This window comes from Ceratotherium simum, chromosome 17 (assembly GCF_057802395.1).
Source record: "Ceratotherium simum simum isolate JZ-2026a chromosome 17, ASM5780239v1, whole genome shotgun sequence".
NCBI lineage: Eukaryota > Metazoa > Chordata > Mammalia > Perissodactyla > Rhinocerotidae > Ceratotherium > Ceratotherium simum.
The window spans coordinates 59,111,781-59,136,221 of record NC_141916.1 but is presented as its reverse complement, the minus strand read 5'-3'; the positions used below and the strand labels follow the sequence as shown (position 1 = coordinate 59,136,221).

Here is a 24,441-nt window from a genome sequence, read left to right as displayed (position 1 = left end):
AAACTTAGTTTTACTGTGTAAAACTTCTTTTACAAAGCTTCTGTCTGCTTCTCAGACTGGCAAAAACTTGATGTCTGTACCTCCATTAGTTAGAAAAAACAAAAGCTTGTATTTTTTCCATTTGTTTAAAATATATAAAAATTAATTGTAATCTAATCCACAAAGAGATAAAAAGTAGATGAGTGGTTGCCAGGGACTGAGGGTGGGAGCTGCAGAATGACTGGAAAGGAACACAAGAGAACTTTTTGGAAATGTATTACAGCTTGACTACGGTGGCAGTTACACAGTATATGCATTTGTTAAATCTAACCATACTATACACTTAAAAGGTATGCGTTTTATTATATGTACATTATAACTCAATAAAGTGATTTTTAAAATCAAGAAAATTGTCTGAATGAGCAATGTCACACCACAAACATTACAATAAGCACAATGTATTTTTTTATTGTGGTAAAATATACATACGATAAAATTTACCATTTTAACCATTTTTAAGTGTATAGTTTTGTGGCATTAAGTATATTTACAATGTTGTGCAATCATCATCATGATCCTTCTCCAGAACCTTTTCATCTTCTCCAACTAAAACTCTGTAACCATTAAACACTAACTCCCCATTTCCTCCTTGCCCCTGCCCCTGGCAACCACCATTCTACTTCTTGTCTCTATGAATTTAACTACTCTAGGTACCTCATAAATGGAACTATATAGTCTTTGTCCTTTTGTGTCTGACTTAGTTCATTTAGCATAATGTCTTTAAGCACACTGTAAATTTATGCTTCCAAATTTAAGTGACCTTGAAGATAAAAAATACACTGTATTTTTCCCAAGTCTTTTTTCTAACTCTTTTTCTTTACCACCATTCTCCAAAAAAGAAAAATAGATCTCTAAAAATTTATGCCTCTTATTCAGTCATTGTAGGACTAGGAAGGTGATGGTGGGAAGAGCCATGATCAGATGGACTGAGCAGATGAGGAAAGGTCTGAGGTAGAAGCACTGACCAGACTTGGTGAATGATGGTAGCCTCTTTGGGGTCCTGAGGCTCCTCTTTATTAAGTCTAGTGCAAAAGTACAATATACAAGCATGGCTTCAGTGCTGCTAGACTGGATATAACTTAGAATTTCTGTGAATGACTTGTTTTTTGTTGCTTAATGTTGAAAACGTCATTTATAGCGATACTGAAAATCTGTTTAAGAAACTGGAGGTGATATTTATAGGAGTTCCAATATTTGGTTAAACTTGAAATAAATATTCAATTGTACAAAAGCCTGTCCACTCTTTCATAGAGCTGTAAGACAATGACATCTGAAGAAGTACTAGCAACAGAATAAAGCAATTTGGAGATAAAAGGTCTAAAATAAAGAATGAACCTCAGAAAAAATAGAATGGCTTTCTTTTAAGAAGCACTGGAAACCAGCACCTCTTCTATGAATATTTGTCTTGACATGAGTACAGCCATGTTTGGCCGCTCCATTGACCTATAGCCACCAGCACACAAAGAAATATAAAGCGGCTTTCTGTGTGGTGGGAACTGGCCTTTTCCCAGGAACTGGCCTTTCTCCCGTGGAGAGAGTTGCAAGTTGTAACATTTCAAGGCTCTTGGAGCATCGTAGCACGGGATGGACTGGCCATCTGTGCCGGGCTAGGTCGATAACCAGAGAGAACAATGCACGTACACAATTACTGGGCTGGGACGTTAGCCAGGGGGCTCAGCGCACGTACGCCACCGATAACCATTTGTGCATGGAAACACTAAATGCTTGCTCTGCAAACTCTGTAATTGCTTACTCTGAAAATTACTGATAGTATAAAAACTGCTGGAAACTGAGCCCTAGTGAGAGTTCCACCTGTGGAAGGGACGCCTTGCCCAAGACGTGTGATCTTTGCCCAGCTGTGTCCATTGACAGGGCTCTCCCGGCAGTGGGGCGTGGATATTGTGAGTAATTGATTTATTATGAAGTAATTGATCTGATGTGTTCTCTTTTCGGTCAACCTGGTGTTTCTCTTTCTGGTTGATTTGTGTCATTTCCCTTCAGTCGATCTGGTGTTTCCCTTTCCGATCAATCTGATGTTTTTCCCTCTTATTATATGACCTATTCGAATCTGCTGCTATCTCAGCCGATGTGGATGTTTTCCCTTTCCAGTCCAGCTGGTGTTTTTCCCTTTTATTATTTGACCTATTTGGATCTGTTTGCGGACTATCGCCTTTACTATCCTCTATATAATAAAATATACCTTCGGTCCATTTGTTTGGAGTGGAAAGTTTCTTTTACATTTCCGATCGAATCCTCGAACCTCTCATAACAATATTTTAAATAAAACTCAGCTTCCCTGACTCATTTAAACAAGGTCCCAATAAACTCTGGAAATTCTTTCTACTCTTTCTCCCCCCATATTTCATTCAGAGTCAGCTATTAGTTTCATCCCTTATTGTGTTGACTAGCTAACAATAAGTAAATGCTTTTCAAAAACTGCACCTTCAGCTTTTGCATGGATAGTCACAGTTTTATACATGATGCATTATGTGGTCCAGTATTCCAGAGTTTTGCTTTTCTGGAGGCACTTTCATAAAACCAATTTCATGAGAAATTTTTCATTCTATATTCATGACTGTGGAATGTGAATTCAAACTAGAGTTTTAGATCTATGTCTTGTTTACAGTACTGAAGATTAAGATGGCAGGAGGGATCTGGGTATTTAAGCACAGCAGAGAAGGTGAGGTTGGCATGCAAAACTCATTTTGCCAAAGCACAGATTTCCATAAATTCTTTATCAGCTTAATACAAATAGGCTTTTTTTTTTTTCCTTCAGGCCAGAGATGAAATAGCATGACCTCAATTTGATGGCTGTATCTCTGAATACCTTCCACTCATCTTTTATGCCCATCTTTTCAAGTCTATGTTTACTCTCTCGATAAAGCCTTCTCAAGTTCTATTTCTGGCATCTTTCACTTGTCTTATCACAAAGAACTTTACTATCTATACCATATTGTTTTGGAAGAGGCATTGCTGGTAGGTTGAAGACAGCTTTTTAAAAGGAAATTTTACACATATTTAAATCTTGAGTACTCAAGTAGAGTGTAAGTTTCTTGAGTACACTGTATCCTCTACATATAAGCTCTTCCTATAGTAGGCACTCAGTAAATTAGAGTCAATTAATCATAAACTGAACTACTCCAGAACTAAACATCTTTCTTGGTCTACTGTCTCTGAACCAAAGTTAGGACAGCCCATTTACCTGAACACAAGAGAAAAGAAGATAAATGATTAATTGTCGCAGTATCCATTCTATATGCAACAAAGTAGACCTTCCAATAGTTAAATAAATAAATTTTAATCAATGCTGACACAGTTATTTGATGACAGAAAGCAATACCTTTTTGCATATGAACTCATCTAGAGTCACTGTTATGCTCATTCTTCTTTATGCTGACCTTTTAAAGATGAAACTTGAAGAAGTCCCAGTACATTAAAGGTCGTTAGAGCCCTACAGAAAACAGCATCCCTTTCTGACTCTATTAAGAAACATCTACAATAAAAACTGAATAGGATCATAGAGGGAAAGCACAGTATGATTTCCAAGGAAGCAGACACTTGCATAACGTCAACACCCATAAGATTTCTGAATGCAAGCCTTTTCACTTAAGCTACTCTGCAATTTAACGTCTTAATGATTCTTCAGAGGGAAAAAAAATCTAATTTCTTTTAGTTTGTCAAAAAACACACAGGAAATTTATCCCATTCATATTCCATATTGTCTTAACAAACAGGAAAAGCATCTTTAAGAAAATGTATACAGTAGAATGTATACAGTAGAAAAAACAAGGGAGAAACATTTTAGTTACTCTAGACTTTATAGATATTGTAGTAATATACCACAGCAAAGTAAAAATGGATGGAAGCTCACCAAGCAACATCAGAAGCTCTCAAAAATTATACTGGAAAGTCCCCAAAAGCCAGCTACTGAGAAAAGTAATTTAACAACTTTGCTAGTTCATTTTTTAGGTATTTTTATATGCTGAGCTATAGATCTAGAAGCATGAACTACTTTACTTACTTACTAGCCTATGACCTGACACTTAGAATCCTACTACCACAAACAAAACAAGATGTAAACACCAATTATCAAATATCTGAAGTGCCTACTATGTGCCAGGTTTTATGCTAAGTACTATTGATACACTGAAAAGATGACTCCACAGAACTGAGTCTACTACAGAAGCTAGACATGAAGCAAAATTATGCACATGACTAATAATTATAATGAACTTCTTTTCGCTCTTTAATGTTAGACGTCACACAAACTTTAATAAACTATTTTTAGTTCTACTGATGATACCCATGTGTCAAAATGTTAGAAAATTCCTTCTGTATTAGAAAACAAATCAACAAAATTTTCTTTTTTATTTTTATTTGTTTATTTTTTTTGTGAGGAAGGATTGGCCCTGAGCTAACATCTGCCAATCCTCCTCTTTTTTGCTGAGGAAGACTGGCCCTGGTCTAACATCCATGCCCATCTTCCTCCACTTTATATGCGACGCCACCACAGCATAGCTTGACATGCAGTGCGTTGGTGTACGCCCGGGATCCGAACCGGCGAACCCTGGGCCACCATAGCAGAGCGCGCGCACTTAACCGCTTGCGCCACCGGGCCGGCCCCAAAACAACAAAATCTTTAGCTAAGTGTTCTTTTAATGAAGTCTGGGGCACCCATTTTAAATTTTATACATGGACAACAAAAAGACTGACTTTGTTAAAACTGCAGCAAATGCTGAGGCACTTGCAAAATGCAGCTGTCCATATGGGAATAATAAATATGGCATAATCTACATTCCATGATTAAATCAGCTTGCCCCAAAGTAAATGGCCTCGATTCCAGAGCTTCCTTGGGACTACTGAGAGTTTAATATTACTAATACAAAAAGACGCTCCTTCTTATCCTGTATTTCCCTAAAATACTGCAGAAGTTATCCAGTTGCTTCCTTCATGAAATATACCTATACTTGTACTTTAAATGAAAGATAAGTTCTTCAAAGAATTTATTTTGGGAAGTTATATAAAAACATTTACTCTAATGATGCTGCCAAATTTATCTTTAAAACTGGCTTCAAAATCTATTACATTATATAAGTATTTGGAATTATGACAAATATCCTTTTTATTAAACTGAATTTTAATTTTGACATCAAATCTGGGGCACTGAAGTTAGACAACAAATCAGGATGATATCTCTTTTGGACCACAATGAGGTGTTAAGTTTATATTTATTCTCAGGGGCATCTTGTAAACTGGCTCTGAAAGTAACTTGCAAAAAAAGGCTTACAAATATATTCTGAGCAAGGACAGCATCAATGGAATAAGTGTAAAACTGTCTAGATGACTATTTTGAGACTCAGTTGGATCCTAAGTTCCAACATTTTTATTTAAAAAAAAATATTCTTACCACTTCATAGACAAGCCTCATATTCTTATGTATATATCAAGACAACACAATCTCCTCTATACAATGTTACATCTAGAGATTCCCTCCCGATGAATACGACATCCAGACTCTTTTGATATTCTAAGTTTTTGATATTCTAAGTTTCTTTACTTTTGAATTATACTTAATCAAAGTAGCTCATTGCTTATGTAGCTAAGTATGCCCTCACCTTCTCCCTTTCCTGCTGTCTAGGAAGCAATGTGGTAGTGAGCCACCTTGGATTACGTGAATGAGGGTAATACCCTAGGGATGGCAAAGCAACAAGAGAGGATGACTCTGAACCTCTGATAACTTCACAGAGCAGAATTACTACACCAGTTTGGACTCCCACATGAAAGACACATCAATTTATATATAGTTTACTCTGTTATTTTCATCAAAGTTGGTGAACATATATCCTAACTATGTTTTGTATACATGAGGCAAAGTCTGTAAATAGTAAAACAGACAATATAACTGGAAGCTAAAAATTAGAAAAGAGGGGCTGGCCCGGTGGTATAGCAGTTAAGGTCGTGCATTCTGCTCTGGTGGCCCAGGGTTCACTGGTTTGGATCCTGGGCACGGACCTACTCACTGCTCATCAAGCCATGCCAAGGTGGCATCCCGTACAGAAGAGCTACAACTCTACAACCATGATACACAACTATGTACTGGGGCTTTGGGGAGAAAAAAAAAAAAAAGAGAAAGATTGGCAACAGATGTTAGCACAGGGCCAATCTTTCTAAAAAAAATTTGAATTAAAAAAAAACACTTTAAAAAAATTAGAAAAGAAATTAAGAGATCAGAATTACCCTCAGAATATAATCTTAAAAAAAAAACCTAGAAGAGAAAGAAATACCTTGTTAAGATAATGTTGAGTCACTTGGAATGTCATTTTATTTATTGATTAGAAGAAGATCTATTAAAAATTTACAGAATCCACAATAATTCGTAAAATAATGGCACACAGTACCTTTTTTAAAAAGAAATCTAGAACTATAAAATTAGTCAACTACCAAATTGTACATAAAACGTATCTACATATTCTCCACGTTAGAGGATTCTAGTGATGATGCATCTTGTGTGATACCCAAATACGTAGAGATCAATAGTCTCTTCAATATATTATGCAGGGAACTACAATTTATGGTGAAACATTATACCAGAAAGGAAAACAATATCATTTAGGAAAAGTCTTAGATTTTGTTCTCTATAGAATCACACACAGTTCATCAGATTAACTTGTCTCTGTCTCTGGTTCAGTGCAGAAGTGATTCCTGGATTCTACCTAATGTCTACCTGTTTCCAGAGAGAACTCATAAAAATTAAGAACATGTGTTTTATTTGATCTAAAATGTTGATCGTTCAGACTCTCACCATGCTACAATTACTGATACTCATCTTGAAAGAAAAAAACCTCTATGGACTCTACTTTTCCCTAGGGCTGCTATGCTTTCTTTTTTCCCCTCCTGGTCAAAATTTTTGGGACTCCAATATAAGACTAATGACAATTCTGGATTCCTGATTTCAAGATGGCAGAACAAAGACCTATCTGCTCCCTTCTCCTCTAGAAAATCACTCCAAAACAACAACAAAAAACAGAAACAAATCCTATCTTTGATGATCTAAGCAGATTTATGTTATGCCAAACTATAATATACAAAGATAAAATGGATAAGGAAATTCTTAGCACGTGAAAATCAATCCAAAGCACCTACGGAGGGAAATATCTATAAGAGGGAAGTAGATTTACCTTTGGAACACAGTAAGAGCTCAAGAATGGTTAAGTCAAAAGCTGTGGAAAGTTGTGTAACTTAAAAATATGTCAGACTTGCTTTACAAACAGTGGTTCTCAAACATAAAGAAATTATTTAAAATGGAAGTCTGTGCTCTATTCCTGACCTACTGAATCTGAATTTCAGGGGATGGGCATCTATACTTTTAAGAAGCTCACCAGGTAATTTTGAGACCGACTAATTTACAGAAAGATGAACTAATTTAAAACAACAACAGTAAGGTATTAGTTATCCCAGATTCACCATACCCTTGCCAAGACTGGGCGTTTAGCATTTGTATTTACTTTTCCTAATTCAGTAAGTATATAAAAAATCTTCTAATTCCATAGTGAAAATGATCAATTATTATTTTTTTTTGTGAGGAAGATCAGCCCTAAGCTAACATCCATGCTAAACCTCCTTTTTTTTTGCTGAGGAAGACTGGCCCTGGGCTAACATCTGTGCCCATCTTCCTCCACTTTATATGGGACGCCGCCACAGCATGGCTTGACAAGTGGTGCCTCGGGTGTGCGCCCGGGATCCGAACCCGGGCCACCAGCAGCAGAGCGCACGCACTGAACCGCTATGCCATGGGGCCAGCCCGATCAATTATTTTAAACTCTTAAATTCTAATGCTATTGCAGAGATTCATAATATGGACCAGTACTGGACTTAGAAATATCATGCAGAGATTTTTGTAGTGTGGTTCTATCCAACAGAGTGTTTGAAAAAAAGTTTAGGCGAGCATCTCACAATGCATTCACAGGCAAATTTCTTCCTATCTTCATGGCAAGGGCCATCACAAGACAGACAGATGAACTTGGAATCTTTTGCTTTCTAAATCTCTGCCTTTAAGAATAGCTGGCAAGCCAAGGGAGTTTGTGTAGGGGGGATTTACTCAAATCCTATCAAAATCCCTTGTGAATTATGTCTTAAATCCACTGATTTGTGTTGGAGATCTGGGGGGAAAAAAAACGCTTAGCATGAGCCTCAAGAGATAAAGCTAAGTGGTGGGTTCACAGTAACATCTGTGGATGATGTGTACAAAAAGATTTCTACTAGCCTTTTCTTTCACTTTGACTTTACTATTTCACAATAGTATGTCCTTTCTGCCTCATGTCTGATAGTATAATATGAACAGAAAATTTCAGAACACAAACCTCCCTTATAAAGATGCAGTCCCTTCAAAATGAGGTACACCTGTTATTGCTATACTAACACTTTTGCGCTATACCATTCGCTGTGTCTTCTTTTCTTAGGAAGTCTCTGTTTCCAAAAGAAAATAAAGTCCTCTTATATTGTTTCTCAGAACTCAAACTCCGGAATACCTCCATTTATTTAGATGTCTGTTTTAAGAATTATTGAATGCTTTAAGCAATTAATCCCTGCACTTTGTCACTGTCCCACTGTTTACTTAACCTTTCCAGTCGTAGATGGATAACATGTCCATACCAGCTGTCCATGCTGTGCTACTGTGGGGGCTTGCTTGCCTTTTCCTTAGCTTGCACTACATCTCAAGTCTGTTTGCTATGACATTTGCTAGAAGAATGCCAGTGGTATCATGGCATTCATTTCTCCACCTTCTCGCACAACCAAGAGTTAAATGTGTCTTTTTGTGTGTGTGTGTGTGTGAGGAAGATGAGCTCTGAGCTAACATCCGTTGCCAATTCTCCTTTTTTTGCTGAGGAAGATTGGCCCTGGGCTAACGTGTGCCCATCCTCCTCTACTTTATATGGGACGCCGCCACAGCATGGCTTGACAGGCGGTGTGTCGGTGCTTGCCCGGGATCCGAACCTGCGAACCCTGGGCCACCGCAGCAGAGCACACGCACTTGAACACTGCACCATGGGGCTGGCCCCTAAGTGTGTCTTGATTTCACAACATAGCCAACATTATACAGAATATCTAATGTTTGGATTTGTGGTACACTACCTAAAAAAAAGTAGAACTGTTCCAATGAGTAAATATCTAAGATATTCTTCAAGCTGTATATGAAAGTTATAGGGATATATATGAGTGACTACTGGGGTGCACTGAGAGATGACTCACGACACTGGGGATGCTGAGACCTTGAAGGTCACCGAAAGCACTTGCTGGCCAAAATAGATGGAAACACACTCTATAATTTATTACCTTCCTGTATTAATGATTCAACAATTTCATCATTCATATGCCATCAATTTTTTGGCAAAAATTATAAGAACAGCTCCTCTCCTACACAGGTTTGGAATGAAACATCTGGTGAGGAAATTCTGTAGGAATGGGCAAATGACTATGCTTGCATTTGACAGATGAATTATTATTATTGTCAGCTGGGATGATCTTGTCTTCTCTGCATCCTCCCTTAGGTTCTAGCTGCTTGTCAAATGATAGACATAATTTAGAAAACATGGTTACTACACTTATTCTTCCTTTTTATATATATATGTAAGGGGCACATGGTTACAGTAGGCATAAAAGGATGGGACATGTAGAATCTTCTGATACAAGTGTTTTTTAAAACATCTGAATTTTTCCTGCATAGCAATGGTATTATTTTTAATAGGGAAAATATGCCCCCAAATAGTAAAGCAATAACAATCACTGCCTACTGAGTCACACATTTACTTCTCAAAGATACAAGAAAATGACAATTGAAAAAATTAATTCAAAACAAGTTTTAGAATTTTACTATATGTAAACTAAAAAAAATTTTTAAACTTTGCCTAGTATTTTAACAAGAGTAGTAAAAATTTGAAAACTATAGGAAATGATAACTATTACTGCTTGTATTTTGTATATGTCCTCTAGATATTTTCCTCCTTGACTGAATATTTTATCTTAGAGGATCTCTATTTTGCCTTATGTTATAGCAACATACACATTTTTCCCATTCCTAAAAGCTAATCGATGGCATGACCTTTATCATGTCCACCTTCAACTCAGCCAATCCTTAACTCAGCTGTAGTGCCTAACTGGTGCCTTCCTCACAGGGGTAATTCCATTTTCCAAACTGCCATTCTTTCTGTGAATAGTTAGCTCAGCTGATCAGAGCAAGAGTAATAAAGAGAAAATACTTTCTCTTATCATTTCCAGTCTGTTCCATAGCCAAAATTTTCACCTCTAGCACATATAGTTATTCTGTAGGTCAGCATTTCTCAAAAGGGTATTCCACAGAAGGATGGCAAGAGATATTAACAAATGTCCTATGAAAAAAGATTTCCATGGTCAAATAAATAGAAGGAACATTGGGTCTAATAGCATACTGGTGCAGAACTTATAAGAGCTTCTTATGGTGTAGGTTACACATCTTTAATAGGAAACTACATTTTAAAGTAGAGCTTGCCCAACTACTGCCCACAGACCAAATCTGGCCCACCACCTGTTTAAAGATTTTATTTATTCATTTTTTTCCCCCCAAAGCCCCAGTAGATAGTTGTATGTCGTAGGTTCACATCCTTCTAGTTGCTGTACGTGGGACTCGGCCTCGCGTTGGACGGAGAAGTGGTGCCTTGGGGCGTGCCCGGGATCCAAACCCGGGCCGCCAGCATCAGAGCGCACGCACTTAACCGCCAAGCCACGGAGCCGGCCCCCACCACCTGTTTATATACAGCCCATGAGCAAAGAACAGCTTTTGCATTTTTAAATAATTGAAAAAAATAAAAGAATAATATTTTTGTGACATAATATAATATATAATAATATTTTGTGAAAATGATTTGAAATTCAAAGTCCGGTGACTATAAATAAAATTTTAATGGAACACAAACATACCTTTGTTCACGTTATTTTCTATGGCTGCTTTAGCACTACAACAGGAAATTTGAGTGGTTGTAACAGAGACTGAACGGTCTACAAAGCCCAATATATTTACTATCTGGCCGTTTACAGAAAAAGTTTGCCAACCCTGTTATAAACCATTTTCAAACTTACTTGACCATAAAACCCTACTTCCTCGTTTTCCAAGTGGAGCGCCAATTAACACCTTAAGGCATACTCGTATTCTAAGAAAACAGTTTGGAAAGTTGGTGATTTAAGGATAAGCCAACGGTTCCTCAAGAGAATGAATAAAAGAGTCTGAATGAACTGGATAAAAATTTATCGTGATCAACACTGTCAGCCTGATTACTCCAGAGCCAGATACTCTGCTAAGCATTTTACACGGATTAAATAATTTAATCTGTACAACAACCTTATGAACTTCAGAGAGGAGATATTTAGTAGGCAATTGTATTGATGGGCCTGCAGCCCCTCAATAGTTAAAGATGGATGTGGAAATGATGAGCACAGAAGATAGTTGAAATAATAGGAGTGCGTGAGACCACCAAGATCAGAGGAGGGGCACATAGCACTAGTGGAAGAAAAGTCTGTAAAGAACCAAGGGGGAACAGTCTTAGAGGCAGAAGAAAACAAGGAGAAAGTGGTATCTTGGAAGCCAAAGAAAGAAGCTTTCAAGAAATAGGAAGTGACCAAATACTTGAAAGTGTTTACAGACAAGTCAAGACAAAGAATGCAAAATTTTCATTGGCTTTAGCGGAGAATGTTACTAGTTAATTTGGAAAGCAGTTTCAGTGCTGGGAGAAGCCACACTGAAAAGGGTCAAGGAATAAACAGTAGAAAGAAGTGAAAAGAGACCATAAATTAGTCTTTCAAGATCACAGAGAGCAAAACTAGAATCACGGACTTGGAACAGCAAAGACCTTACAGATCATCAAATCCATCCATGAAAATCATTGCTTGATATTATTCTGTCACATTTCTGTCAAGTGGCCCTCCAGCCTATGCTTAAACATATTTAAAGACATGGAACTCTAGCTATGGCAAAACAGCCTATATCAGCTTTGATAACCTAACTCCTAGAAGTTACTTTATAAAATCAATCCTGAAAGCTGTCTCTTTGTAACCTCTTTAGTACTATCCTTTTAGGTCACATTAAAGAAATTTAATCACTCTTCCATGATTGTTCTTAAAATATCTGGAAATGCTATTCTGTCTCCTTAGTGCTAAACAATTATTTGCCAAAAGATTGGCCAAAGTGCTGTGGCTTAATTTAGCTCTACACTAAGCCCAAGTACACTGAATAAAAGTCTCATAGAGCTGGGTGATCTGTATGAACTGGCACCTGATGGGTTGATTTGCTGATGAATTTCTAAAATAAGTAGATATGTCTAGATACTTTATTTAAAGCAATCTGTAAGCTGTATCATATGTAAAGTCTAGTCTTAAAATCTCAGATGTTGGCCCTCCCGCCTTGATTACTTTGGAAAACAAAGTTAAGGCTTAAGAAATTTGTATAAAGAGTACAAACAACAAATGTGGATCTTCAATGCCTCATTTATGATTAAACTGATACTAGGAAATTTTACAAAGATTAAAACATAACATTATCAGGGAATGTTCCTGCTTGAATCAGATGAGGGAAAATGAAATGACCTCTTGTGAAATGTATCTCCTATTAATTGGCTAGGAGTTCCAATATCTTCTCTATGGTAGTTTCTGTGTCAATCTCTGCAGGGCAGGAGTCCTTAATGAACCATATCTCTGCTACTACCCTAGAAAGTTAAAACAATTGAAAGCCTTTTGTGAAGGAAAAAAAAAAACCAACATAACACTATATCTTAATTTATAAAGTTCATTATTCGATTTGTCCAAATACACCTGTAGGTAAAAAGACTTGATTGATTCTCATACCCTAAAATCTTATCACAATGGGAACTAAGACACTGGATTGAGCACACATGCTTAAATAGCATTTAAGACTACACTTTAAAAAGAAAAAAGATGTTTCAAACTTAAAGTAGTCCTATTCTAGAGTAAGTGCACACTGTCTTACACAGGAGATCATGAATATAAGAAGTATTATTTGTATGTATTTTGAAAGAAACAAAAAGAAAGCAACAGAAAGATGAAGTAAAAGCAAGCGTTACAGTCTCCACACAAACCCCAGATGCTCTCTAATTATGTGTATTGTTTTTATTTTTGCAGATTTCTGTGATTACTATGTGCACGTGCCAGCATACTTGAGGATACAAGAGCCTAAGAACGAAGGTGTAGGAGAACGAGAAATTATTTGGAGATCTACTGACAGATCTCAAGTGGATGTTTTCTGGATTAAGAAAATGAATTCTAAGAACATTCTAGCTATAAAAATTCACCTTCTATGTAAAATATAAGTATATAAATTCACAAACTACACATGATGACACTCAAACCATTCACAGTTTGGCTCTAACCCAAATTTTCCAGCCCGATGCTTTAGTCATTTGGAAATTTCTGATGTTACCTAAATATATGCTTTCTTTTCTTAGTGCCTATTAATCCTTCTCACTTAGAATGCTGTCTTCTAATCTGTCTTGCCCCTGCTGGTTCAGCTCAGTTCAGTACATATTTATTGTATGTCTTCTATGTGACAAAGGTCACGCTAAGCATTGAGCCAAGATAAGGACTCAATCTTAAAATATTATCCTGAGAAATCTTCTAGGTAACTGGAACAGCGTGGCACGATGAAGTCTTATGGTGGATGGAGCCTGGTGAGCTCTAATAGCCCTGTGAGGCAATTAGGTGGGTAAAGCCTGAAGCTTTTTGAAGCTCTGGGGAGAAGAGGGAATTTTGGTACATTATGTTGGATTTAAACTGGTGGCCTAATGGATCTTTGGGCCTTTTGAGGCAGTATATATTAAGCAGTGATTTACTTATCAACTGTTTAACCATATTAAAAAAAGGAACTGGTTGTTTTCTTCTGAACAGTTATTTGCAAATGACGCTTATAAAACTGAAAAATTAACCAGTTGGGTTTATCATGTATATCTGGAAATTATTTTCCCCTACATTTCATTAATAATGTCTCTCCACTAAAAAAGAGAATCTTAAATTGCCTAATTTAAGCATATAAGTCTTTGTATTCTGGATACTTTTGTTGAAAAATAAACATGTACCATTATTTTATAAAACATATGTGTTTAAAAATTTCAAACATCAAGAGAAGACTGAGGAGACAGGCCAGAGACTGGGAGAAAATATTTGCAAAAGACACATCTGATAAAGGACTGTTATCCAAAATATACAAAGAACTCTTAAAACTCAACAATAAGAAAATGAATAACTTGATTAAAAAAATGAGCAAAAGACCTGGACACCTCACCAAAGAAGATATACATAAGAAAAGATGTTCAACATCATATGTCACTAGGGAACTGCAAATTTTTATTTTATTATTTTTTGTGTGTGTGAGGAAGATCAGCCCTGTGCTAACATCCATGCCCATCTTCCTCCACTTTATATGGGACGCCGCCACAGCATGGCTTGCCAAGCAGTGCGTCAGTGTGTGCCCGGGATCCGAACCGGTGAACCCCAGGCCCCCGCAGTGGAGTGCGCGCACTTAACCGCTTGTGCCACTGGGCAGACCCGGGAATTGCAAATTAAAACGAGACGGCACTTCACACCTATTAGAATGGACAAAATCCAAAATATGGACAACACCAAACGCTGGCGAGAAAAAAAGGGACTTTCATTCACTGCTGGTGGGAATGCAAAATGGTACAGCCACTTTGGAAGACAGTTTGGTAGTTTCTTGCTCACAAAACTAAACCGACGCTTATCATACCATCCAACAATCATGCTCCTTGACATTGATCCATATGAATTGAAAAACTTATGTTCACACAAAAACCTGGAAAGGGATGATTACAGCAGCTTTATTCATAATTGCCAAAACTTGGGGAACAACCAAGATGTCCTTCAGTAGGTGAGTTGATAGACTGTGGTACATCCAGACAATGAAATATTACTTGGCGCTAAAAAGAAATGAGCTATAAAACCATGAAAAGACATGAAAGAAACTTAAATACATACAGTATTACTAAGTGAAGGAAGCCATTTTGAAAAAGCTACATACTCTATAATTCCAACTATATGACATTTTGGAAAACACAAAGCTATAGAGACAATAAAAAGATTAGGGGTTGCCAGGGGTTGGGGAGAGGGGAAGATGAATAAGGAGAGCACAGAGGATTTTTAGGGCAGTGAAACTACTCTATATGATACTACAATGGCAGATACATGTCATTATACATTTGTCAAAAGCCATAAAACGTACAAAACTATGAGTGAACCCTAATGTAAACTATGGACTTCGGGTGACAATGATGTCAATGTAGCTTCATTGATTGTAATAAATGTACCACCCTGGTGCCCACAGTTGATAGTGGGGGAGACTGTGCATGTATGGGGATGGGGGTATATGGGAACTCTCTGTACTTTCTGCCTAATTTTGCTGTGAACCTAAAACTGCTCTGAAACATAAAGTTTATTAATTAAAAAAATATATCCAATAACTAAAGTCACAGTTAGTTAAAAGTTTCTGTTGAGAGGATGAAAAGGTAAGGTACAGACTAGGAAAAAATACTTGCAAACCACATATCTGACAAAAGACTAGTATTCAGAATAAAGAACTCTTCAAAACTCAACAGTAGAAAAAAAATCTAACTAGAAAATGGGAAGAAGATATGAAGAGATATTTCACTGAAAAGGATATACAGATGGCAAATAAGCACAAGAAAAGATATTTAACATCATTCTCCATTAGGGAAATGCAAATTAAAACCACAATGAGATATCACTATATACCTATCAGAATTGCTAAAATAAAATTAGAGACAACACCAAATGCTGGTGAAGAGCCGAAAAACAGGATCACTCATACATTGCTGCTGGGAATGTAATATGGTACCACCAGTCCGGAAAACAGTTTCTTAAAATATTAAACATGCAACTACCATATCACCCAGCAATTGTACATCTGGGCATTTATTCCATAAAAAGGAAAACTTAAGTTCACCCAAAAATCCATACACAAACGTTTATAGCAAGTTTATTTATAATAGCCAAAAACTAGAAACAACCCAGATGTCCTTCAACAGGTGAATGGTTAAACAAACTCCAGTACATCCATACCACAGAATAAACAACAGAAAGCAATGAACTATTGATAGACACAACAGTCTGGATGAATCTCTAGATAATTATGCAGAGTGAAAAAAATCTGAAAATATTACACATCGTATGATTCCATTTATATAACATTCTTGAAATGACAAAATTACAGAAATGGAAAACAGATTAGTGGTTGGCAAGAGATAGGAAGGGAGTGGGGTGAGAGGGGAATGGCTGTGGCTATAAAAGAGGATCTCTGTGGTGATAGAAATGTTCTATGTCTTGATTATATCAATGTCTATATCCTGGTTGTGATATTGTACACAAGAACACATCTTGGTTTTAAAAGATGTTACCATTGGGGAAACAGCCTAAATGGTACACAGGATCTCTCTGTGTTATTTCTTACCACTACATGTGAATCTATAATTATCTCAAAATAAAAAGTTTAATTAAAATAACAGACTATTTCATTCAGATAAATTAATTATTATGTTGTCCATTTTGGTTCAATATTTGGCTACCTCATATAAACCCTAAGTGCAATTCTAATAGAATCTCTTTATTAGTGCTGGAGAATCAAATGAAGTTCAAAAAGCTAGGTAGAGGGCCGGCCCCGTGGCTTAGCGGTTAAGTGCGTGTGCTCCGCTACTGGCGACCTGGGTTCGGATCCCGGGCACGCACCGACGCACCGCTTCTCCGGCCATGCTGAGGCTGCGTCCCACATACAGCAACTAGAAGGATGTGCAGCTATGACGTACAACTATCTACTGCGGCTTTGGGGAAAAATAAATAAATAATTTAAAAAAAAAAAGCTACATAGAATTCCAATTTTATTGTAATACTGGCAATCAGAAAAGGATGACTGATCATTGGCTTAGTAGTCCAATGCAGTATTTTCCAAACAACAACAAAAATTGCTTGAAAAACCTGTGGGCAACAATCTAAAACATTCAAGTCAATTCCACTTTATAGAAGTAAATCCAAGAGAAAGTATGAGTGACAACAGGACTAGACTACATTTCAGAGCTATTTTTCAGATTTGTAAGCAATGAATCAAAGACTGGGTAGCACACAAAAAGTCCAAGGACACAATCCGAGAAAGATGCTGAACTTAACCAGTTCTAGAACTGTAGATCCCTATAAAATAGAAAGAGATCTCTTGGACATGACATGAGCTGTGGCTGACTCTGCCCTAGCTCACTTTATGGATTTATGGCAGTTTCCCAGTTAAAGACCCATCCCAGAAACCACGTGTGGCTTACATATTTGCCATTCCTACTATGGTATGGCATAAATAAATCATGGGGCTTGGGTCAGTGCGGCCAGCCTGTAAAGTGATTCATGGAGCCAGCAGTACCATCCCCTAGGACGGTGTACTTTATTACAGTAAACCTCAGAACAAGATACAATTTCCTGACTCAAGAAGTAGCCTTTAATTCAGGACACCTGGACAGCCGTAGCATCACTTAAAAAATACAATAGGTCTCAATCCACCACTGTTTCTCAGTGCTGGCCTACACTTGCCCCAGGCCTGTTTCTTTTAACACTAAATACTAAATTCAAAATGAATCCTTTCTGAGTGAATTATCATGGTAACAGAACCATAGAATAAACTTAAATGCATCCCATTTCTTATCTCATTTGTCCTCTGTTTTTCCCTGAATTTATTTACTCACTCAAGAAAATAATATGACCCATGTCAAATTTCCCTCTCAATCCTTTTCCCAGCCTTTAAAACTCATAAACCAACAGCACCTTTTGGTGCCTAAAATAAAAAAACAAAGGACTGTGAACCTGGTTTCTCTGTAGATAACCCAATAAGGAGCACTAGTTAGACTGAGCCTGGAGACAAAGTTGCCAGGGCATTCTCTCGGCTTGGAGACCCACACTGCAATCAGTGCGCTTATATAGATATTATATATACTTTAAACCAAGACTGACAACAGTTCCACAGTCTTTTTTAGGAAAACTGGAAATAGAACCAGTTGTAAAGGTCATGAGTTTGTTGAACTTCTAAGGGCTTTTTACATTAAGCTCTAAGTATAACCACCAAGCTAAAATCTTTTATGTTCTCAACTCTGAATAAAATGCTTAAAGCAGCTAAAATAAACAAAACCACATTACTAGTTATCAAAAAGAACTACTTTTAGGCCAAGATGCCAAACAGTTTTTAGCTAGACAAAAAACTACTAATCCTAATCAGTCTCACTCTATGGATTTACTGAAGCCTCCAAGCCGAAGGCCAATCACATACCAATATTGTTTTATGCTTCTTGTAGAGACTCTGGAGGAAAAAAAGGGTTGGGACTCTCTGTTATGACCATAGAACTGGCTCCAGTGCCTCCCTGATCCTTTAGGGGTACAACTGAAGCAAATCTACTTTTATTCAATAATGACCTACTTGATGCATATGTTTGGGGAACATGCAGCCAACAATAAATATAAAAAGCTGCAGTGCTTTACTACATTCCTTTTCAATAAGAAACAAGCCAAGAGAAAACACGGAGTCTAGCTCATTAGCTTCTTCACACATTCCCAAGTCATTGAATTGACTGGACTGTAAATATGCATGAGGTGTTCAAAAATTTGAGCATGGCAACTGGAGGTCAAGGTAAACTACAATAATTAAATCATACATATATCAAGCTTTCCAGTGAATCAGAAAGAGAGGAAAGAAATGACTATGGGAATTCTCAGTAACTACAAACAAACTACATTTTGATGACAATGTGATCTCTCATATACCTCAAGGCACACAGGTCTTTGTAAGTCCTGAGTAGGAAATCTTGTCACATTATGTTGTAAGACATTATACAATTTTTTCCTTAAGCTGATTCTTCATCATTTACCATACAGTACAAGGTTTCTAAAACTAATTCAGTAACAAAAGTTCTTTAATTAATACATATTAAAACTTCCAGAACAAGAGAGGCACTGACATGTTTCTTCTTAATGACCTCTGGCTCACTTCTTGCATCTGTGTTTTGCTAGAAAGGACATCCAAACCAGGAAGAGGCAGTGGCAGATCAATTACATTGGTCAGGGAGTTATTTCTCACTAGGAAATGCCACAAGCCTTTGTAGCCTCCCAGACAGTGTAAATAAACACTGCAGATAACATGCTATAAAATGAATCACACTCTAGAGAATCAACTAATTGGAGAGATATATGAGAAACTAGCATTTAAAAAAAAATAACATTCATTTCTAGATAAGCCTTGAATTCTTAACCTGGCAGCAAAAAGATACTTTTTGTGGCTAATGTGAAAATTGATACCAATCACAAAATTTATTTAGTATTTTGGAGGAAATATATCTTAAGGACCATCAAAATAGATGTGTTTGAGTTTTATAGAATTTCTCTACATAGAAATTATTACATTATTTCAATTTCCCTCTTCAAAGTAGTTAATTTTGATTTGGGTGCATTTTAAATTGACCAATAAGTTCAAAATTGACACTTTGAAAAAGTAAAAAAGTACCTGGCACTAAAACATATTCTAGTATTTCGATGACATATTTCAAGAAGATACATTTTGAAAACTGCTAAGAGTAAGTCTTGACAAAGATGAATAATTGCATTTCTCAATTCTATCACTATTTAAACACTGGACTACAAAATACCATCCTCATTGATCCTGGGTGCAAGTCTGAAAAACAAAAACAAAACCCAAAAACGTCAAAACCATCTATCTACTAAGTAAACAAATGTCACAACACACTCTGTTTCCTATACATTACATCAACTGACTGATAATATCTACTTACTCTATTAGGGTCATTTAATCAGTGGTTCTCCTAGAAATGAGAGGAGGATTGTCAGTTTTTTGAGTTGGGCCATAGTTGACCAAATTTTTTAACTAAAACATGAAGCTTCTTCCCATCATTAAGGACTATGATCCCTTCTGAAGTTTACCATGCTTTTCCTCCTCAGTTTCCTCCTTCGTAAACAGGGATCCATATTAAATAGATATGAACATTAATAAATATTCGTAAATAGCCCTGAAGAATCTGTAGTGATATAATGAAATGTGAAAAAAAGAACAGGTTTTCATCAAAGGAAAACCCTTTGGTTATTCTCTCCAGTATTAGTGATTTCTATCGTTCAACACACAGCTAGACAGGGAGACAAACCTACTCCTGTTAGTCAGGTCCACTTCTCGCCCGGGCTGCTTACTGTCACAGATTCTACCACAATAATAAACTGGTATTGTGTAAAATCTACAGCTTTTAAATACATGTGTAAAGAAAGAACATAAACATTTTATGTGTAACATGAGCAGTGGCTTATTAGAAATGATACTTTTCAAAACTGTATGAAGGAGAAGATTAAAGTCATTTAAAGTTGAATGACAAAAATATATTTTCTTTTTCCTAATTAAGAGTTTTATGTGAAATTAATATTATCTTTCTAATCCTGTGATCTTTTGACATCATAGGGCAACTGCTTCTCTCAATTTGCAATAAAAAATTGAGCAAATATTAAATAAACATTGAACAGACTATGAAAATATATACACAAGTAAAAAAAGAAGACCCAATTCTTAATTTCATTTGGCTATGTTGAACTTCTCTACTATCTTCAATAAAACAGCTGTAAGTGTTAGACGCTATAGATGCAAATTGAAAGAGACATAATCTCTGCACTCAGTTTATAATCAGGGGTAGTCAACTATGGCCCACGGGCCAAATTCACCCTGCTGCCTGTTTTTGTTTGTTTTAATTTTTTAATTATTATATATATTTTTAATTGTGGTAAAATATATATATATATATAACATAAAATTTACCATTTTAACCATTAAGTGTACAATTCAGTGGCATTAGGTTCATTCACAATGTTGTGCAACTACCATCACTATCCCATTTCCAGAACTTTTTCATATTTTAAACACACTGTACCCATTAAACAATAACTCTCCATTCCCCATTCCCCCAGCTCCTGGCAACCTCTATTCTACTTTCTGTCTATATGAATTTGCCTACTCTGAGTACCTCAGATAAGTGGAATCATATAATATTTTTCCTTTTGAGTCTGGCTTATTTCACTTAGCCTAATGGTTTCAAGGTTCATTTATGTTGTAGCAGGTGCAGAATTTAATTTAAGACTGAATAATAGTCCATTGTGTGTATATACCACATTTTGTTTATCCATTTATCTGTTGACGAACACTTGGATTGCTTCCATCTTTTGGGTATTATGAATAATGCTACCACAAACATGGGTGTGCAAGTATCTGGTTGAGTCTCTGCTTTCAATTCTTTGGGATATAGACCTAGGAGTGGAACTGCTATACTACTTGTTTTTGTAAATTTGTTTGGAACACAGTCACATGTATTTATTTACATATTGTCTATGGTTGCTTTTACACTACAATGACAGAGTTGAGTAGTTGTGAAAGAGACCATACGACCCACCAAACCTAAAATATTTTCCATCTGGCTCTTTACAGAAGAAAGTTTGTTGACTCCTGTTATAGTTCATTATAGTAAGATGTGGAAGGGGTGGAGAAGAAGCTAATTTGTTTTATAAAGTTATGTGGGCTCTGTGTGTGTGTGTGTATTTGGTGTGCACACATGCATGCGTGCGTGTATTCTGGAGGGGGCAAAGGGAAGGGAATCATTAGACGCCAACAATACTACCTTGGAAAAAATCATTCTGTGTTTTCACACTGAGGTTAGGGTCACTATGCTAACTCACTAAATTAAAGCATTTAGTTTAGGCTTTTCAAACTATACTATTGAGCTTTACATTTTATGATTATAGCTTAACTATAGTTCCTTATTTTCTCAACATTGTATTCTCCCTTGGCTTCTGTGAAATCTTACTGGTTTACTATCTAACTCATATCACTTCTTCTCTGTCTCCTTTGCTAAATCCTTTCCCTTCCCCAAAACATTGAAATCCCCAGTGTTCCATCTTAGGCCCTCTTCTCTTCTCATTTTATACTCTTATTCATTCCCTTTTGTTTGAGCTCTAGGCCTACAGATATCTAATTGTCTACTGGATAATTCTATCTTAATATCCTATATCTCAGTGGACCACATCAACATCCACCTAGTTTCTCAGGCCAGACATCTAACAGTCATCCTTAACTCCTCTACTTCCTAACTTACCACATCCAATCAATAAATTATGCCTTTTCTGTCTCTTAATTATTCTCAAAAAATCTCTTAAACCTCATAAGCACTGCTTTAGTTCAAGATCTCAACACCTCTACACTACAGTGTTTCCGTGACTTTAATTTTGCCCTTTACACCTCATTCTCCACACCAGAATCATATATCTGAAATGTAAATAATGAACATCACTTATATGTTCAAAACATTTAATAGCTCTTTATCAATTCCAGGATGGAGAAGCCAGCCTCCAACATGGCCCCCAATGATCCCCATGGCCTGATATTCACATCCTTTTATAGCCTCTTTCTATATTATACCAGTGTTGACCTGTGTGACCAACAGAATATGGTAGAAATGATGCATATCACTTCCAAGGTCAGGTTATAAGAGATACTGTGGCTTCTGTCTCTGGTGCCCTCTCACTCTTAGATCACCTGCTCTGTGGGAAGCCAGCTGCCATGCTGAGAGCAGCCCTACAGAGAGGTCCATTCAGTGAGGAAATGAGGTCTCCTGCAAAACAGGCAGTGAGGAAGTGAGAAGAATTCTCACCACCCATGTGAGTGAGCCATCCTGGCCATAGCTCCTGAAGCCACAATCAAGATGACTGCAGCCTGGGCCAGCCCCATGGCTTAGCGGTTAAATGCACGTGCTCCGCTACTGGCGGCCCGGGTTTGGATCCGGGCGTGCACCGACGCACCGCTTCTCCGGCCATGCTGAGGCCGAGTCTCACATACAGCAACTAGAAGGATGTGCAACGATGACGTACAACTATCTACTTGGGGGCTTTGGGGGAAAAAAAAAATAGGAGGAGGATTGGCAATGGATGTTAGCTCAGAGCCAGTCTTCCTCAGCAAAAAGAGGAGGATTAGCATGGATGTTAGCTCAGGGCTGATCTTCCTCACAAAAAAAAAAAAAAAAAAAAAAGATGACTGCAGCCCAAGCTGACACCTTAACTGCAACCTCATGAGAGATCTTGGGCCAGAAGCGCACAGCTAAGTGGTTCCCAAATTCCTGACCATCTGAAACTACGAGATAATAATTGTTGTTTTAAGCCACTAAGTTTGGGGTAATTTATTACACAGCAATAGATAACTAATACATAGGATAAAGGACAAATGCCTTAGCATGGTACATAAGGCTCTTCATGAGCCATGATTATATATCTCTCTCTCCCTCCTCCATTATCCATTGTAATTTATGTTCCAATATTACTGAACTACTTGTAATCTCTATGTCTTATCAACTGCTATCCAGCTTTCAAAATCCTTTTCTGATATCACAACCTCCTAGAAGTTGTCTCTGATCATCAATTCCTATCTCCTTTTATGTGTCAGATAATTTGACTACTGCCAGAATTCTGTGCTACCTTTATACATGGTACATACAGGGCCAGTGGCAAAGCACAACTTCTGCTATAGTTGATATGTGAATGGTACACTGTGGCCACACACAGTAGCTTTATGTATAAGCTCCCATTTTTTAACTTGATCATGGTTTAGCATATTTGTTTATATATTTCTCCTTAGCTCCTAAAATAGGTATTCAATAAATACTTGTTGAATGAACAGACTTGTGTTAAATTATTATACAACCATATTATACAAACACTTAAAATATACAACTTTAAAAAATGAGAATTGTGCAGATCCAGCAATTATAACTCTCAACTCTTATTTTTAATTATACTAACTCTAGACAGAAACTCTTTACCCCTAGAAAAGGAATAGGCTATAGTGATGTAGAGAATGTGTCCTAGGAACCTATATTTAAAACACACAAAACATTTCTGTTGTTGAAAGAACAAAATACGTGAATTTTAGGTCCTGGAGTTGATTAGTGCTTCCCAATCCTTTTCACTTCATTGAACACACAGAAAGGGATAATATTTGTATGGAAAATTGAGATACAAAGAGGAAGCTGCTCTTGGCCCACGTGTGAAACCTATTAGTCAGACAGCAATATGCTGCAGCATCCTGGTTCATATATATGGTATCCTCCTAGGTTGCCTTTCAAATTAAATATGGCAACTTTGCCTAAAGGTGGCAGATTTCAGAATTTCTTCCCCAATACTTAAACGAAACAAACCAAACACTGTAAAAGCCTGCAAAATACTTACCTGCAGGAACCAAACAAGAAAAAGGACATAATCTCAACTTTACCTGCAAGT

At 36.9% G+C, this 24,441-nt stretch overlaps 1 protein-coding gene across 13 annotated transcripts in view; it reads right to left on the bottom strand.

Annotated features, from left to right (window-relative positions):
* Nucleotides 1-24,441, bottom strand: part of ERC1 (ELKS/RAB6-interacting/CAST family member 1) — a 567,884-nt gene that overhangs the window by 164,943 nt on the left and 378,500 nt on the right. Inside the window, exon 16 of one of the 13 annotated variants that reach the window (XM_087442954.1) lies at nt 19,706-19,801. The exons of the other annotated variants lie outside the window; for them this stretch is intronic. Within the exon in view, the coding sequence (XP_087299080.1) occupies nt 19,765-19,801 (37 nt within the window). The 3' untranslated portion in view covers nt 19,706-19,764. Of the gene's footprint in view, nt 1-19,705; nt 19,802-24,441 lie in introns of those variants that run through there. 13 annotated transcript variants of the gene reach the window in all.